Source organism: Geotrypetes seraphini, chromosome 8, assembly GCF_902459505.1.
Source record: "Geotrypetes seraphini chromosome 8, aGeoSer1.1, whole genome shotgun sequence".
Taxonomy (NCBI): domain Eukaryota; kingdom Metazoa; phylum Chordata; class Amphibia; order Gymnophiona; family Dermophiidae; genus Geotrypetes; species Geotrypetes seraphini.
In genome coordinates, this window is record NC_047091.1 from 5692479 (window position 1) to 5709889 (window position 17411).

The 17411-nt window shown below is 42.4% G+C and overlaps 1 protein-coding gene across 2 annotated transcripts in view; it reads left to right on the plus strand.

The window, feature by feature from the left end:
• Positions 1-17411, plus strand: part of WDTC1 (WD and tetratricopeptide repeats 1) — a 57609-nt gene that overhangs the window by 1281 nt on the left and 38917 nt on the right. The window contains exons 2-4 of one of the 2 annotated variants that reach the window (XM_033955815.1): positions 11245-11342; positions 12502-12646; positions 16143-16226. In XM_033955815.1, the coding sequence (XP_033811706.1) occupies positions 12599-12646; positions 16143-16226 (132 nt within the window). In that variant the 5' untranslated portion in view covers positions 11245-11342; positions 12502-12598. The remainder of the gene's footprint in view (positions 1-11244; positions 11343-12501; positions 12647-16142; positions 16227-17411) is intronic. The other variant, XM_033955814.1, reaches the window with a different exon arrangement.

The following is a 17411-nucleotide window of genomic DNA, read 5'->3' on the forward strand; positions in this document are numbered from 1 at the left end:
AATACTTTTTCCCACTCAGAATCCAGTGGTTGCACACACCTTTTTGCTCTTAGGAGTTCCTTATGCTCAGCATGGCTTACCAATAAAGCAATCAAACAGATAGTGCACTAATTCTAGATGTAGATTATTTCAAAGGGTGTATAACTACACCTACACCAAAATAGCTGTGATTTTTACATCCACAAAAAGAGGGAAGGGGGTAAAACATGGACCTTTCGGACCTCGCGGATCTAAAACCACACGTCCTTAAAAATCTGAGGTCCGTGCCACTTGTACTTTCTGGCTCTGACAGACCTCCATGACATTTTAGCGCTGACGGATCCTAATGCTTTTCCCTCCCTATGCTGAGAGTAGCAGCAAAACCTTTGCCCTGAAGTTTGTGCCACTTTTAGGCTCAGCATAAGGAGGGAAAAGCATTAGGATCCGTCAGCGCTAAAATGTCATAAATGTAATGTAATGTAATGTAATTTATTTCTTATATACCGCTACATCCGTTAGGTTCTAAGCTGTTTGAAGAAAATATACATTAAGATTATAAATAAGAAGTAAGAAGGTACTTAAAAAATTCCCTTACTGTCCCGAAGGCTCACAATCTAACTAAAGTACCTGGAAATTAATAAAGAAGAGAAAATAAAGATGGTTGAAAAAAGAAAAATTCTATGTGAATTTATAGGATGGAAATTAAACTGACAGTGAAGAACTGTATGAAAAATACATATGGAATTCAGTTAGAGAGGGTAGGTTACAATCTATTTATGGTATTTGTTTAATTGGAAGGTGTTAAGGTGGGTAATTTGGGGGAAGGTTATCTGAAGGTAGGTGAATCTTCTGGAGGTAAAAAAGGAGGGGTTAAGATATTTGGATGAATTTTTTGAAAAGCAGGGTTTTGATTTCTTTTCTGAATGTTTTGAAGGTCTGTCAGAGCCAGAGACTAAAAGTGGCACGGGCCTCAGATTTTTAAGGATGTGTAGTTCAGATCTGTGAGCTCCGCTAGGTCAGATGCACTGCAGACCTTTGCACACATTTTTTAACCCTCCCCCCAAACTCAGCTATTTGCCATCCAGTGTCATATCACGGGGGCTCTCAGAATCAGTGTGGAGGGAGAGATCTGGAGGAAGGGACGATCGGGCTAATTAGCAAAAGCCACAGTGCGCCTCCTCCCTCCTTAGCCATTAGGGAAGGCAGAGCCAGGGGCCTGAGCTCCAGGGAAAGCGGTGGAATAAGGGTCTGGGTAAAACAAGCTAAAAGGCAGGCTTGTCAATACACGGACCTCAGATTTCTAAGGACACGCGGTTTTAGATCCGCAAGGTCCGTGTTTTACCCCTTCCCCTTATAAGATTCTCAGCGGCACCACTTAGGGCTCAATGTATCTCATTGCCATAAGCTTTATGTGTCTAATCGTCTTTAGATCTGATTTTAAACTTCTTAATCTTATTTATAAACTTGACTTTTGCTTTTACTTATCATCAGAGTCCTTAGCCAGAGACCACTTGATTTAAGCTAAGTATTTGCTTAAGAAAGTATACAAATGCATTATACATAAGTAAAAGCAAAAGTCAAGTTTATAAATAAGATTAATAATAATAATAATAATAATTTTATTTCTTATATACCGCTGTACCGTGAAGTTCTAAGCGGTTTACAGTAGAAACAGAAGAAATGCAATAAGTAAGATTAATTAAGATGAAGAGAGAGTACTTAGAGTTCCTTGACTGTCCCAAAGGCTCACATTCTTGCTAAAGTACTTGAGAAAATAAATTAGTTAGGTTATAAACATAGAGTAGAAGAAGGTAGGAAAACAGTTCATAGGAAAATTAATTTTGAATACATTATACATTATATATTGTTCAAGGCGGAATACAAATTATAGGAGATTTGGACATTACCAAAAGAATTGCGTAATAAAGATTATCTAGATAAATTACATAACAGTGATTCATGTACATTACATGGTGTGGTAGAGGATTCAATTATGAAAATTACATATCAGGGAATCAAGTGATAAGAGAATATAGTGGAGAATATCAGTATATACGGTTTACAGATTGGAAGTTACCTAATAATGTCATAAGAAGTTTATTGGATAGTGTGGAAAATGTTTATATAGGAATCAGAGTATGTATGATAGGAAAGGTTCTAAGAATTGATTAATGTGTTATTCTATAGAGGGAGAGCTTGTGCATAAAGGGAGGATATTAGTTGGTAATGACGTGTTTTCTGAATAGAAATGTTTTGATTTCTTTTCGAAATACTTTGATGTCTGTTGTATTGATTATTAGTTTGGTGATTGTGGGGTCAATTTTTGCTGCCTGTGTCGCTAGAAGGCTGTCGTATAGTTTCTTAAGACGGGTTCCATTATTAGGTGGGAAGGTGAATAGGTTTTGAGTTCTTCTTGATCTGGATGAGAGGTAGCGGTTTAGGCGGTTGTTTAGGTAACAGGGGGCAGTTCCATTAAGAAGTTTAAAATCAGATCAAATGATGATTAGACACATAAAGCTTAGGACAATGAGATACATTGAGCCCTAAGTGGTTCCGCTGAGGATTTTATAAGGGTTGTGGATGTAACAGTTGAAAAATCACAGCTATTTTGGTGTAAGTTCTTACCAATAAAGCAGCCTGCTAAAAAGACAACTTATATATTCAAATGAGCTGATGTGGTTTGTGCATTCAATGATCATTTCAGGTGCATACATGCACTACTTATGAAGACCTCATCTAGGAAGATAGCAGCTTTGATTACCGTGTCTGCTTGGGGGATGGTGGTTGTTTTCAAGTAGAACTATATTTGGGCTCACTTCTATAAGCAAACTAATTAAATTCTTATTTTTTTAAACCCAGAGGAGAGGGGGCATATGCTTATATAGGGTCCTCAAAGACTAGACGTGGCATCTGCTGTGCTAAAAAAGCATGCTATGGTGATATTTTGCTTTTTTTGGTAGATGTGAAGGCTAATGCTGTAATGGCACCTACCATAAGTTATATGCCCATTTTAAGCCTACTCTATAAAGCAGTGGTCTCAAACTCGCGGCCCGGGGACCACACGCGTCCCGCCAGGTACTATTTTGAGGCCCTCGGTTTTAAAAAGAATGATTCTTTATGGAAAACTTGTGCCTTAAGTGTCCGGCGGTCATGTCCGGGGTCGCGTTCTGGAACGTTGCCTGCCTCACTGCTGTAACCTCACGCAAGGGCTTGCCTACGTCTGTACATGATTGTGAGGTGGAGTGGAGAGGGCAATCGCGAACAGACGCAGGAAAGCGCTTGCGTGAGGTTACAGGAGTGAGGCGGGCAACGTTCCAGAACATAAGGTAACCACTGGAGGCAGTACAGCTTTTAGCGTGTGTCCGGTCCTGGAGGAGGTGAGAGCTGAAGGCGGTTACGGACGCAGCCGTCGGACACTTAAGACACAAGTTTTCCATAAAGAATCATTCCATAAAGAATCAAAATAGTTAGTCCAAAATCTTGTCTCCTGCAGTTGATACTTTGAGAGTTTTTCAATTTCTGCAGGTTGCATTGCTTTCGGCTGTGTATAGCTGAAATTATCAGAAGCAATTAAGGAAAGATTTATAAACTATAATTGCTTCTGATAATTTCAGATAATCCACATTTTGGATTTGTAGTTACTTACCTCATGCAAAGTTGTCATTTCTTTAATAAGACATGAACTCTTTTTTTCTGTACTTACAAATCCAAAATATGGCCCTGCAAAGGGTTTGCGTTGGAGACCACTGCCTTAACTGTATTCATGACATCCTGTTTGTCTTTGGGAAGCAGAGCTGAGATTGTGATGTCATAATGCCTCATTCCACCAATAAGAGCCAGCCTCATCAGTGATGTCACAATGGCTTCATTGTCCTGTTCTCCCCTCTACCCTCCAACCCAGCCAGCAGATTAACTGTTCCCCTTAACTCAGTGGTCTCAAACTTGCAGCCCGCTAGGTCCTATTTTGAGGCCCTCGGTATGTTTATCATAATCACAAAAGTAGAATAAAACAGTTTCTTGATCATATGTCTCTTTAGCTATAAATGACAATATTATTATTAAGACTAGTCAAAATGAAAGAGTTTTTCCTCATGCAAAGTTGTCATTTCTTTAATAAGACATTAACTATTTTTTTCTGTGGCTCTCTAAGTACTTACAAATCCAAAATGTGGCCCTGCAAAGGGTTTGAGTTTGAGACCGCTGCTATAAAGTAAAGTAGGTGTCTAAGGGCCTGTTTTACAAAGCCGCGCTAGCGGCTGCGCTGCGGTAATGGCCCCGAAGCCCTCAGAGATTTAAAGGGCTTCGGGGCCTTGCTGTGCGGCTTCGTAAAATAGGGGGTAAGTTTTAGAATTGGAGTGCAAGTGACTTAAAACTTGCATACACTAATGTGTGATCGTCTATACCAGCCCTATGGCTGGCACAAATGTTTGCTTCTAGATCTTTTCAAGGACCATTAATGGCCTTCATACAAAATGTTTTTGGAGTAATTTAAACTAAACATCATAAAATATAGTAATACCTCCAAATAAAATATCTAAAGAGTATTGAACAATTGGAGGTGTATGCCCTGAAACTGCTTCATGGACAACAATGACCTTGGGCCAAATTCTCAAAACAAAATCTGCCTTTTAATGTGCTCGCTAAATAGGTTCCAGTTGTATTTTAGCGGCGGATTATTAAAACTGCTTACCCAGGTCTTTTGCGAGGTTTCTAGCAGTCTCCGACACTGCTATGCAAATGGGCTCTTCAATATTTAAAAAAGCACTCCAGTTGACTTTTAAAAATCGCCAAGCCATTCTCCAAGAACGGCAACGGCTTTTGGCAACAAAAATCAGTGAATGTTCTCGGGCATGCTGGTACAATGTTAGTTACTGTGAAAAACATACCTCTGGTGTGTGTTTTGACATGCAATTAAAATCCCAAATTGAAGTTCAGCAGGAGAGATGCCCTCTCTCTCCTGCTGTGTCGCCGACAACCAACACCACCCCAAACTCCCCTCAGTAGTGGAAGAGATGCCCAATCTCTCCTGATGCCAACTGCCCCCCCCCCCGTGTCTATGATGACTTCCACCTTCTCCCCCTTATCTTATTTTAGATAGCTGGCCAGAGGGATGCCTGCCTCTTCAAAATGGCGGGTGTTCCCCTCCCCAGTGCATCCTGGGATGCACCAGGGAGGGGCCTGAGGCTCTGATTGGCCCAGACGCATAAGGTCCCTGCCATAGAAGGGGCCTTAAACAACATCTCTCCCACTTCCAAGATGGGGGGGGGGGTGTTGACTGTTGGCGATGCAGCAGGAGAGAAAGAGGGCATTTCTCCTGCCAAACTTCAATTTGGGATTTAAAAAAAAAAAAAATTTAATTGCATGTCAAAACACACGCCAGAGGTGTGTTTTTCACAGTGCTGGCACTGTACTGCCCCCCCCCCACCCCCCGGGACCAGTCACTGATTTTTGTCACTAAAAGCCGACGCCACTCTTGAAGAATGGCTTGGCGATTTTTAAAAGTTCACCGTTCTCGGAGAGCAGCATCGGCTTTTGGCAACAAAAATCAGCAACTGGTCTGGTGGTGGTGGTGGTGGTACAGTGCCAACACTGTGAAAACACATCTCTGGCGTGTGTTTTAACACACAATAAAAAAAAAAAATCCCAAATAGATGTTCGGCAGAAGAGATGCTATCTTTCTCCTGCTGCGTCAGTGACAACTAACACCATCCCCCAACTCCCCTCGGCAGCAGGAGAGAAGCCCAATCTCTCCTGCCCAACCAACACATCCCCTGGCAGTGGGAGAGATACCCAGTCCCGGGGAGAGGCCTGAGGCTCTGATTGACCTTAAACAACCTAGGCCAATCAAAGCCTCAGGCCCCTCCATGGTGTATCCCAAGATGCACCGGGGATGGAAGACCCACCATTTTGAAGAGACGGGCCACCTTGCCTACTCCCTCCAGGCTAGCCTACTCCTTCCAGCCAGCCATCTAAAGTAAGTTAAGGGGAAGAGGGTGGAGGGTTATCGGAGGCATAGGGGAGTGTTGCATAGGGGAGAGGTTGGACATCTCTCCCATTGCCAGAGAGTGTTGGTTGGTGGCAGGAGAGGTTGAGCATCTCTCCTGCTGCCGGGGGTGTCGGTTGGCAGCAGGAGAGTTTGGGCATCTCTCCCGCTGTTAGACTTTTGTTGGGTTTTTTGGGTATTCTGCGCTTGTGCCCATCACTATCACCAGCGATGGGCACATGCAAATTTAGCGAGTCTTCACTACTTTCCACCAACCTCATTTGCATGAGCGTTTTTTAGAGAATGACTCGCTTTTTTTAAATTGGTATATAAGGGCTGTGACAGCAGCCCGTCGGGTTTTTACATGTTTTTTTGAGAATCTAGACCCTTGTATTGCCTAGTTCAGGGGTGTCCAATGTCGGTCCTTGAGGGCCGCAGTCCAGTCGGGTTTTCAGGATTTCCCTAATGAATATGCATTGAAAGCAGTGCATGCACATAGATCTCATGCATATTCATTGGGGAAATCCTGAAAACCCGACTGGACTGCGGCCCTCGGGGACCGACATTAGACACCCCTGGCCTAGTTCGATATTTTCACATTTTCATTCTTTTCTTTCAATATCTTTTGAAATTGTCTTGTATTACTATTTTGTAGAATTATTTTAATACTTTAAACACTTTCAAATCATCCGGTTATGGCTAACAGCACTGCGTAATTTCCAGCTAAAGCACCTCAGGAGGTAAAAATTGTGTTATGTGGTGCTTCTGTGTGTTGGCATGACAAGATTCTGTAATTTACATGTATACATGAGTGGCGTTTGTTATCAAATCATGCATGACATGTACTTTTTTAGTGTTCTGTAAGAGTTACTATGTGCATAAATGGCTAGAATATCCTCATTTAGATGCCTAAAACTAGGTGTGGCTTATAGAACCACCCCTCCACTTGTCCAACAGATAAGTCAGTATGCCACTCTTGTGCCAACATCTTGCATCTGGTATACAGTTTGGCATGCCAGAGAAGAAACATAGAAATATACTGTGGTATGTACCTTATCCATTTGTAATTTACCCCTGGCTACTGAGGCTGTTTGTTTTGTGTATCACTTTACCTGTATTCTGTACATACTTTCAAACATTTTTATTGATAACAGGTAACAAATCCAGAAGGAGAAAACATCCAGCATAAATACAAAGAACAGTACTTCAGCGATACAATACAACCAAAATAGCCTATCATCAAATTTTGTAACATTAGAGGGTCTTCTTTTTACTTTGTGATGCCTTTTGGGAGATGGGCCACATCTTAAACAAGATAGCATTTCCAGTATTTCTATTTCTTTCCCACTATCTACCATCTCTTGTTCCCCTTGCCTTGTGCTCTGGGTCAATACTCTCTATCACTCTCCATGCACATCTATCCCTCTAGGCAACCTTGTACCTTCACCCCTCGCCACGTAAGCCAGCATCGTTCCTTCCTCCCCTCCCCTGGGCATGTACTTTCCCTATTAAGGCTTGCTTCATCAGGTTGCAGTATCAGCAGCAATTCCCACACGCTGCCTGCCGTTAACCCAGAAGCCTCCCCTCTGCCATGGAGAGACTTCCGGGTTAGCGGCAGGCAACATGTGGAATCACTACCGATACTGCAACCCGATAGCTGACGCCAACTGAGATTCTGTGTGGGAAAGGGGGAATTCTCCGTGACTGAAATTCTGCACAAATTTGCTGCGCAGTTGCACAGAATTCCGCCAGGAGTAGGAGAAAGGTTAGAGACATACCGCAACTGGGGGAGGGGAAATTAGAAGAGGATGGAAAGAGAGAATGGGGAGATGAGATTTGAGAAAGGGGGGAAATTCTGAACTGGGGGGGATGGAGGGCAGAGAACCTGGAATGGGGGGGGGGTGCAGGAGGAAGCTGGATATGGTGAGGAGGTAGAGGTAGAAAAGACACTGGGACCAAAGCAGAATCCAGACAATAAAGATTAGAAAAAAAGGCTTGTTTTGTTTGGGTTTATTGTAGATATGTCAGCTTTGGGGAAATTGGTATATCTGGCTGGTATACAAATCTGTTTGTTTTACAAGGAAATATCACTATTTAGAAAAAGATAAAAAATTAGTGATGGACACACACCATATATTGACCCGGTGAGGATTAGGTGCGTAAAGCCAGAGGATATGATAATGTGATCTTCTGGTGGCGTCTCTGAGGGTCTAAAAACAAACGTTATACTTTCTTTTGGATACAAGGTAGAAAGGGTGAACTAACAGTATCACCTTAGATGATTCAGCTTTGGGGAAATGGCATCTCTCTAACTTAGCACTTTTGGTTTCTATTTTTATTATCATGATGGGTCTAGAAGAGCTGCGGCTCCCTGGGGAGCTGTGACTGACGTACAGGGGAGCCGCAGATTATTCTTATATTAGACATCTTTTACAACCAAGAAATGTAAAAAGTATATAGAAATAAAAATACTACAACTGAATTTTTAGGTTATTCCTTAGTTATTGTTTTGATGTTTGCTGGTAAAAGTTTTTCTGTTATCGTGTGAATGTAATCACCGTGGTGGAGATGCTATGCATGCGACTAGTGTGCATGACTAGTGGCTTTATGCCTGGCTAGTGACCTGTATTTGAATGTAAGTAATCGGTGGATTGTCAGAGCAAAAGCAGCTGTTATACTTGTATTTACTGGTAAAATAATACTAATGCAAGTATCAATAAAAATAAAACCCTAAGCGTGCATGCGCATGTGATCCCTGCCTCCGTGATCCATAGCTCCGTGGCAGTGTTCGACGCATTCAGTGGTTTGTGTGTGGTGGACCCTTTTCCTTTTGGTTTAGTTTCGGCAGGCAGCAGCGGCGGCGGACCGGGGGGGGGTGGTTTGAAGCGGCGGTAGGCCAGACGGTAGGTAACAGGGGGGGGGGCGGAAGGCTTCGGTGCTGGAGGCAGGCAGGCTGGCTTTAGCGCGGCAGATAGGGAGGGAGATAGGCTGGCTAGCTTCAGGGGAAGGGAGTGGGGCAAAAGCTGGAAGGCAGTGAGAGGGGACATAGGAAGGAGCACTGGGGGCACTAAGGACATGGAAAGGAGGCACTGGGGGCACTAAGGACATAGGAAGGAAGGAAGGAGGGAGGGAATAGAAAGGGACAATTGCTGGGCCTGAGTGTAGAAAGCGACCAAGGAGAGAGACAGAAAGAAAGACAGACACATCTACTCTAGCACCCGTTAATGTAACGAGCTTAAACACTTGTTTTACTCATATATTATCATTGAGTAAGTGTCTTTTTGTGTGTCAAGTTCTGATCAACATAATTTTTAAAATTATGCGCATGCGCACTCCTACCTACGGTGCCCTATAGCGCACGGAAAACAGAACACGCAGTGGGAGTGCGCATGCGCGGCTTAGGCTTTTATTATATTAGATACCAAGCGAAAATCAGTATGGAACAAGAAATAAGATTGGCCGTTTCAAATAGGTTCTGAGGTTTGAGAAGATTTGTAATGAGCATCCATCTCATTAGTTCTATCAGTATTTTTTGTTATTATTTTTTTATATTCATTGTTGGGGGAGGTTCAAATAAAAAAATTCAAGATTGTGATAACCTTTATGATTGTTTTAAATTTTTTTAATTAATAAATCATCTCAAGCTAACAACTATCATTTGACCTGGGGAGCCTTGGAAAAATTTTTGAATCATTAAGTGAGCCATGATCAGAAAGTTTGAGAAGCACTGGTGTAGAGGTTGGGTATGGGGTGTTTGGGGTTTTGTTTTTTTTTGGGGGGGGGGGTGTTTCTGCCAGATTTTGTTTACTGGAGTTCTTAAAGGATTTGTTTTCTTCCCTTCCCCTACCCTGAGAGTGATAACGTAATAGGGGATGGAAGTTGGTCCTAGCTTTGCCAATGGAGTGTGCTCTGAGGGTTTTTCTCCTCTTTGTACTGCAGTAAATTGTGTGTATGTCTTGGGGGGGGAGTGAAAAAGGCAATAGCCCTGAAGATCATTTTGGGTGTGTAGCTTCTTTAGGTTGGAGCATTGGCATTGTGTGGTTTGTGTCTATAATGGACTCTTGTGCATGAAAGGTGGATGTTGGAACTGTGGTAGCAGCTGCATGTAACGGGGTTCTTCTTCCCCCCCCCCAATAAAGCCATTAATAGAAAACTGGGGGTTTAAAAAACAGAACTCTGTGTTTGTGATATAGTCGCGGTTTGTTTATTTTTTTTATCTGAAGGATGGGATGCATTAAAATAATTGTAATGTTGAGGGGTTTTTCTCCCTTGGTCCAAATCATTAAAATGTTACCTATAGTACAGTGGTCTCCAACTCAAACCCTTTGCAGGGCCGCATTTTGGATTTGTAGGTACTTGGGAGGGCCGCAGAAAAAATAGTTAATGTCTTATTAAAGAAATGACAACTTTGCACGAGATAAAATTCGTTATAGTTTTTCACTTTCTGCATGTTGCACTGCTTTCAGCTGTGTATAGCTGAAATTATCAGAAGCAATTAAGGAAAGATTTATAAACTATAGAGTTTTACGGTGACGAGACAAACGAGCACCGACAATTCAGCACAAGACTTCAGCGTGCCACAGAAAAACCTTCTTTTAAAGGGCTCCGATGGGGGGGGTGTGGGGGGAATCTCCACTCTACTTAATAGAGATCACGCTGCCTCGGCACTTCCGTGTTGGGGGAGTGTAGGGGGTGTAACCCCCCACATTATACTGAAAACTTAACTTTTTCCCTAAAAAATAGGGAAAAAGTTAAGTTTTCGGTATAATGTGGGGTTACAACCCCCTAACCCCCCCCCCCCCAACGCCAGCACGATCCCTATTAAGTAAAGTGGGGGGTTCCCTACCTACACCCCCCGTCGGAGCCCTTTAAAAGAAGGTTTTCCTGCGGTGCGCTGAAGTCTTGCGCTGAATTGTCGGCGCGTGTTTGTCTCGTGTGCTTAAAACTATGAACCGTACAGATGCAAGAAAGCACTTGTGTGAGGTTACAGCAGTGAGGCAGGCAATGTTCCAGAACAATGGTAACATACCGAGGTAACATACCAAAATAGTACCTGGCGGGCCGCATGTGGCCCCCAGGCCGCGAGTTTGAGACCACTGCTATAGTATATACCAAGGGTTAGGCTGAGAAATCTTCCATAGCAGCGTCCATGATTTGTAGACTTCATTATTTTAAGTGAAGTAGTTGTGGTTTAGGATAAATTTTGATTCATTGATAGTGGTTTCCGTAGAGACATAACAGCAAAGAGGAGACTGAATGGCATTCTGGCTTTCTCTTTATAGTGTTAGATGCTGGGCTCCAAGTGTGTGTTGTTTTTGTTTTTTTAAGTACATACTACTTCTCCTCACCTGCAGAGGCGTTCTGTTTGAGAACCGGTCAGGTAAGTTCAGTTACTTGACTTAGTAAAAGTAACTAGTCTAATTGCAGAAAGTTTGCCCTTCTGGGCAGTTTGCCCAGTGGCACAGTATTCATTGCTTTCTCTTCTTTGGTGGTTTGTAAGCTTGGCCATTGATTAAAAGCTTTTAGCCATTATGAAATAATTATAATGAGCTGCTACTTTGAAAGCACTGGTTACAGGTCTAAATGGCTAACACGTACCTCCTGTCGAGTGAATAACGGGATGTGCTTTACAGACTTTTTGCCAGAGAAAGCCTCGAGCAGGGGTTTCCCAAACCTGTCCTGAGTGAACCCCACCCAATCAGGTTTCCAGGATATCTACAATACATATTCACAAAAGTGGGGAGTATGTGGCGCAGTGGTTAGAACTACAGCCTTAGCACCCTGAGGTTGTGGGTTCAAATACCTCGATGCTTGCTCCTTGTGACTCTGGGCAAGTCACTTAATCTCCTCATTGCCCCAGGTACACTAGATAGAGTTTGAGCCCGCTGGGACAGATAGGGAAATAGGATAAAATACCTGAATGTAAACCACTTAAGATATAAGTGGTATATAAATGATTAAATAAATAAAAGATTGCACGTGTTTTTGTGGGTGACTTAAAAAAATTTGCAAACTAAGGAGGCGATGTATGTAAATTGATCTTGTCAATATGTATTGTGGATATTCTGGAAACTTGATTGCCTGGGGTTTCCTCAGGACAGGTTTGGGCATCAAACTCAACACATCTTCACCTGCCCTCCTAAATACCCGGTGTTGCCATCCTAAGCTGCTTTATAGACTAACAAAGATATTTAGTATTAAACTAAAATAGATACTACAGGCTTTTGCTCTATCAAATTTCAATGTGAAATTTGTTCCTGCGTTCTGTCCTCCTCCTTTCTTCATTGGAGATATTCCCCCTCCCTTCCCCCCAAAAAAACCAAATAAGATCCTTCTGGCCTTCCTAATGCAGTTGTGAGTCACTGCATTCCACCCCCATTTTAGAACAAATCTTGTCTAAGCCTTTTTGATGGTAGGAAAGCTAAGCACAACCATTAGCTGGAAACAGTATTTAATGAAAACTATATGTAGAAGCACTTGTGAGTTTTTTGCTGATTTTTTTTTTTTTTTTTAATTTACTTTTTTCCTGTTTGATTTAGGTAACTAAATGTCTCTTGTGGTGGAGTGTTTCTGCGTTGGGATGTTTGGTTGTGCAACAAGATTTTCTGTGCCCTCATTTCACTGCCCTCATTAAAAATGGCAAAAGTAAACATTGCAAAAGACCTCATCCGTCGGCAGATCAAGGTAAGGCACCTTCTAGTTCAGGGGTGGGCAACCTTGGTCCTTGAGGGCCACAGTCTAATCAGGTTTTCAGGATTTCATCCAATTAATATGTATATGATCTTTTGCATGCAATGTATCCACTATATGGCAAATAAATATTATATATATTCAATGGCGAAAACCCTCTTGTAGCTATAACAGGGGTGGGCAATCTCAGTCCTCAGGCTGATAATGGTTCTGTACAACCCACTTAAAATATGGTTGGAGCAATTGAATGGTTAGGCATTGGACTGATTCAGGAGACATCTTGCAAGGGTTAGACATTTTGAGAGGTTCATATTAGTGGAATGAAAGGGCAAGCCACTTTTTTAGGATATGGTAGCTTGCTTTTATCGGTTATGCCACGGTAGTACATATTAATGCATATTATCACACTAATGTTTAGTTAGGGCTGGCTCAAAGGACTTTGGCACCTGAGCCAACTTTGTTGGGGGAGGGATTGCCAGTACAAAATCTGATCTCCTTCCTCCCCACCCCTGTGATCTGGTGTATTCCCCCCCCCCCTTGCTGGACCAGGTGAGGCAGTGGCTCAGGGCACTCATGATAAAGGGTGTCTAAAAGCCCATTCTAGTGCAAAAGGCAAGGATCTTGAACCGGTGGGTTATTCAACTCTAATCACAAGTTGTATAGAAGACATTAACATTTTTTGGTTCCTCCTCTTCTATCACTGAACTGTGCTATTGCTCCTCAGTTTCTCCTTCTAAATGTGAGTTGCATCCAGATATTACAATGATACTTTATTTTAGAAATGTTAATTTATTTTCTTTCCTATTTTTAATGGTGTTCTTTTCATAAATATGATTTGCGTTGTGATGTAAACTGCTTTGATCCTTTTTGGCGGTATAGAAAGATTTTAATAAACATACTAATGGAGCATTGGGAAACTCCAGAGGGTCCCTTGTAGTGGATACAATTTGTCAGCAGTGTGGCAAATTAATAATAATAATAACAGTTTATATACCGCAGTACCATTAAGTTCTATGCGGTTTACAAAAGCTTAGTGAAGTACAAGTTGAGTGAAGTACAAGTTGAGAGAACTTAAGGGAAGGGAGAACAAGAGGGGGAAAGGGCAAGAGAACCGTTATAGAGGGGAAAGAGAGGAAAGGGTCATCTGTCTAGGTACAAATTGTATCCACTGGCTCCTGATTGCCAAGAGCAGGTTATCCCGCCTAAAGTGGACTCGTTGGTAGCACAGGTTACTAAAAGTACTTAACTGCTTTATGAAGATGCAGTGATTTAAAAAAAAATGCTCAAGACTACAGGGTGGATTTAGTCTTTAAAATAGTTTGAGGCCTTGTCTTTGGAGATGAAGGCGGCAGTAGTGGCTTTCATTGTCGCACCTGCCTGCCATACTATATTGTGTCATGCTCTACCATTGGAGGAGGATGCCTACTCCCCGGTTGCTAATTTGGGGGTAGATTATAGAAACATAGAAATATGACGGAAGATAAAGGCCAAATGATCCATCTAGTCTGCCCATCCGCAGTTACCATTATCTTTCTCTCTCAGGGACATGAGCAAGATCTCTGCTTATTCTGTCTCCACCCTTAGAATGCTCTGAATGAGGCAATGAATGGGTGATTCTACTTCCAAGACTACTTTGAGCAGGCTCCCTTTCAAGGGCAAATGCTCATTAGTGAGGGGTTGGATGATCTTATGGCCAATGTGGTAGATTATTGCCTTAGGTATATGCCAGACCAGGGTGGGGGGAGGGGGAACGACAGGTCATGGAGCTTTTCGTGGTTCTTGATGGTTTTGTTGGCTCTCATTAGGATCCTCTGCTCAGAGATCATTTCAAGGCTCTTGACAGAGATTTGGGGGTTCCAGGTGAGCTCATTCCTCAGGTTCATGCCTTGTAGCAGCCTCCAAGAAGTTCCAATATTGCCAGGCCAGTCGCCAACTCCCGCGGATAGATAAGAGGGAGATTGTCACCTTACTGGGAGGCCTGGGCAACCACGGGATGCTGGGCAACATTTGAGGGCTACAAGCAGGAACTCTTTTGTTCCCTGCTGGGTATATTTATGGAATCTTTTGGCTGGATGGCCAGTGAAAGTGATCAGGGTCTGTGCAATGGTGAAAGGGCTCATGAATATTCAAGCTATAGAACCCATACTGACCGAGGAATTGGGCTTGGGCAGATACTCTATAATCATTGATGTGCCCAAGCAAGACTCGGATGACTGGAGACCAATCCTGGATCTGAAATCGGTCAATGAAGCACTGAAAGTGCCCTAATTCCAGATGGGAGACCGTTCGTTCATTCAGTCATAGCCTTGGTGGCACTGGGGGAATTTCTTGTTTCGCTGGATTTGAAGGAGGCTTATTTGTACCATATTTCTGGTTCACATGAAGTTCCTGAGATTCCATATGCTGGAGAGATTATCAAACACTATCCAAGGAAAACAGCGAGAAAGCAGGAGCACAAGTTGTCAAAGTGCTGCAGGTCCTGGGTTGGAGCATCGGGTGTTTTTTGGGTGTTTTTTGTTGTTGGTTTTTTTTTTTTTTTGGAAGACCCACCTGAAGCCGACACAATCCTTACAGTATTTGGAGAGCCCCTTCACAGCAGAAGTCATGCAAACTGAAGCCAAGACACCAGATTTTGGAGTCCAGCATCCAAAACAATACCCAAACTACAAACATGATCTTTGGGTGCCAAGGTTGATGTTTCCCAACCAAGAGATAGATGAATATACTGACGAGTGTCTTTATGTACCCATAAGTACATATGTAAGTGTTGTTGCCAGTTGCACTCAGGTAGGTGGCTTGTTCGGTCCACCTTGTTTTTGTTATGTTCCTATTGGCATTTGTTTCCTATTGGCGTTCCCCATGCCCCTCCCCTTTTATTTATCCTCTTTTAGTGGTTAACTGCTTTGGTACAAACTGAGGAGCAACAGCATAGCCCAAATTAGATCGTAAGCTCTTTTGAGCCAGGATTGTCTATTTGAATGTTAAATGTGCAGCTTTGTGTATGCCTTTCAGTGCTATAGACATGACAAATAGTAGTAGTAGTAGTAGCTGGAAAATGTATATGATGCCTTTTTCACAACTGGCAATAGAAGTGAATAAACCACTGGTTCAAGATTCGTATGCCTTTCTACTTGAAAAAGATTGAGGTAAGAACCTAATCTTTCCTTCTGGTCTACCTTCAAGCTTCTAGAGGGATAGATAAAGGATGCCAAAAGCCCAGTCTGTTATCAGTGGTACCATGGGCCAGGGCTTTACCTAGTCCATAGTCCGAGCTGGCCCTGCCTTTCTCCCTGTGCCTCCCAGACCCAGTATGATTAGATTGAGTCAGGAGCATGAGGATCTCATTGGGTGTCCGTTTTGGAAGTAGACAACATTTTTTTGTGTCTTTTTAAAATAATACAAAAAAATAAAAAAACTTTAAAATGGTTCAATATTGTTATTGATTTGGAGTGTGAACTGCAAAGTATGCTTCTTTGGAAATGTCCTGCAGGAGAGAGGTGCGCTAAGGTTTGAGAGGCATTATCATGTCACAGATCCTTTCATCAGACGGCTGGGCCTGGAGACGGAGCTACAGGTGAGAGCCAAAGGATTCATGGGGTCTTGGTCTAATTTGTTTAGGCTCATAGAGAGGGTCTAGTGATTAGAACTTGCCATACGGTTGCCAGACTCCAAGAGGAAATGGAAGGCCAGCAATATCGAGGGTTAAAATGATGTATGGTTTATCAGAGACAAGATCAAACTTGACATGTCTAGAAATTGATTAACCTAGACCTTAACCAGGGGCCAGACATGTTTCAACAGCAAGCAAAAGTTAGTATGGTGCAAGTACCAAACAGATTGGGTTGATAAATTCTGCAACTTTATTTTTTTACATAATATGGTCATAGGTTTATACCAGGCCACATTTGAGTGATTCTTGTAGTAGAGGGTGGGTAATGCCTCATCAATCTGCTGTAATGTTCTTTGTTAATATGCTTCTGCCCATATTGGCCTTGGATCTAACAAAAATGTCTTTCATCCTGCTGGGTTTTAACATAGTAAAAAATAAATTGCAGCATGTGTGTTTTCAGAAGCCATTTTCAAAGGCCTTTGAGAGACCACTGCAAACAGGAAAGTAGACAACAACCTTATTTTAGGTTGGTAACAGGTTAAGAAATAAATGCAGCGAGGGAAAACAAAAGTACAAACCAGAAAGGGAGTCAAAGAATCACAAAGGACCTTTTAAGTTCTGGGCAGTCGGATTCAAATTTTATTTATCTGTGGTTCTGCTTTCCTGTGCTCTTGTCTATTTACACCTTTTTTTGTTGTTGTTGGATTTTTCTCTTCTCTGCCTGCCCTATATCCATCTTTCACGATCAACTTTTCCTCCTTTTCAAATCTGTCTAGTTTCCTTCTCTTATCTTCCCTGCTATCCTTGGGCACAATCATCTCCCTCTCCCCACGACTCTATGCTCACCATTTCTCTCCTTCTTTCCTCCTTTACTATATCCCTTGGGTTTGTTTGTTTTTTCCATCCCTATTTCCAGAATCTTTCTCAATCTCTCATCTTTCATATCCACCGGCAGTTCTAGCAATTTTTAAAGCAGAGAACTTCCTGCAGGCTAGGCAGCTCCAGTCTCTCCCGTTCTCTTTAGTCCCTTCTACACCGGAACAAAGTTGCATCGCCACCTTGTTTATGGGTATTTGGCTGAAAACCTGAAGTTTTCATTTTAAGTCACCAGTTGATTAATGAATTTGGTTTTGAAGGGGACAGTTTGTG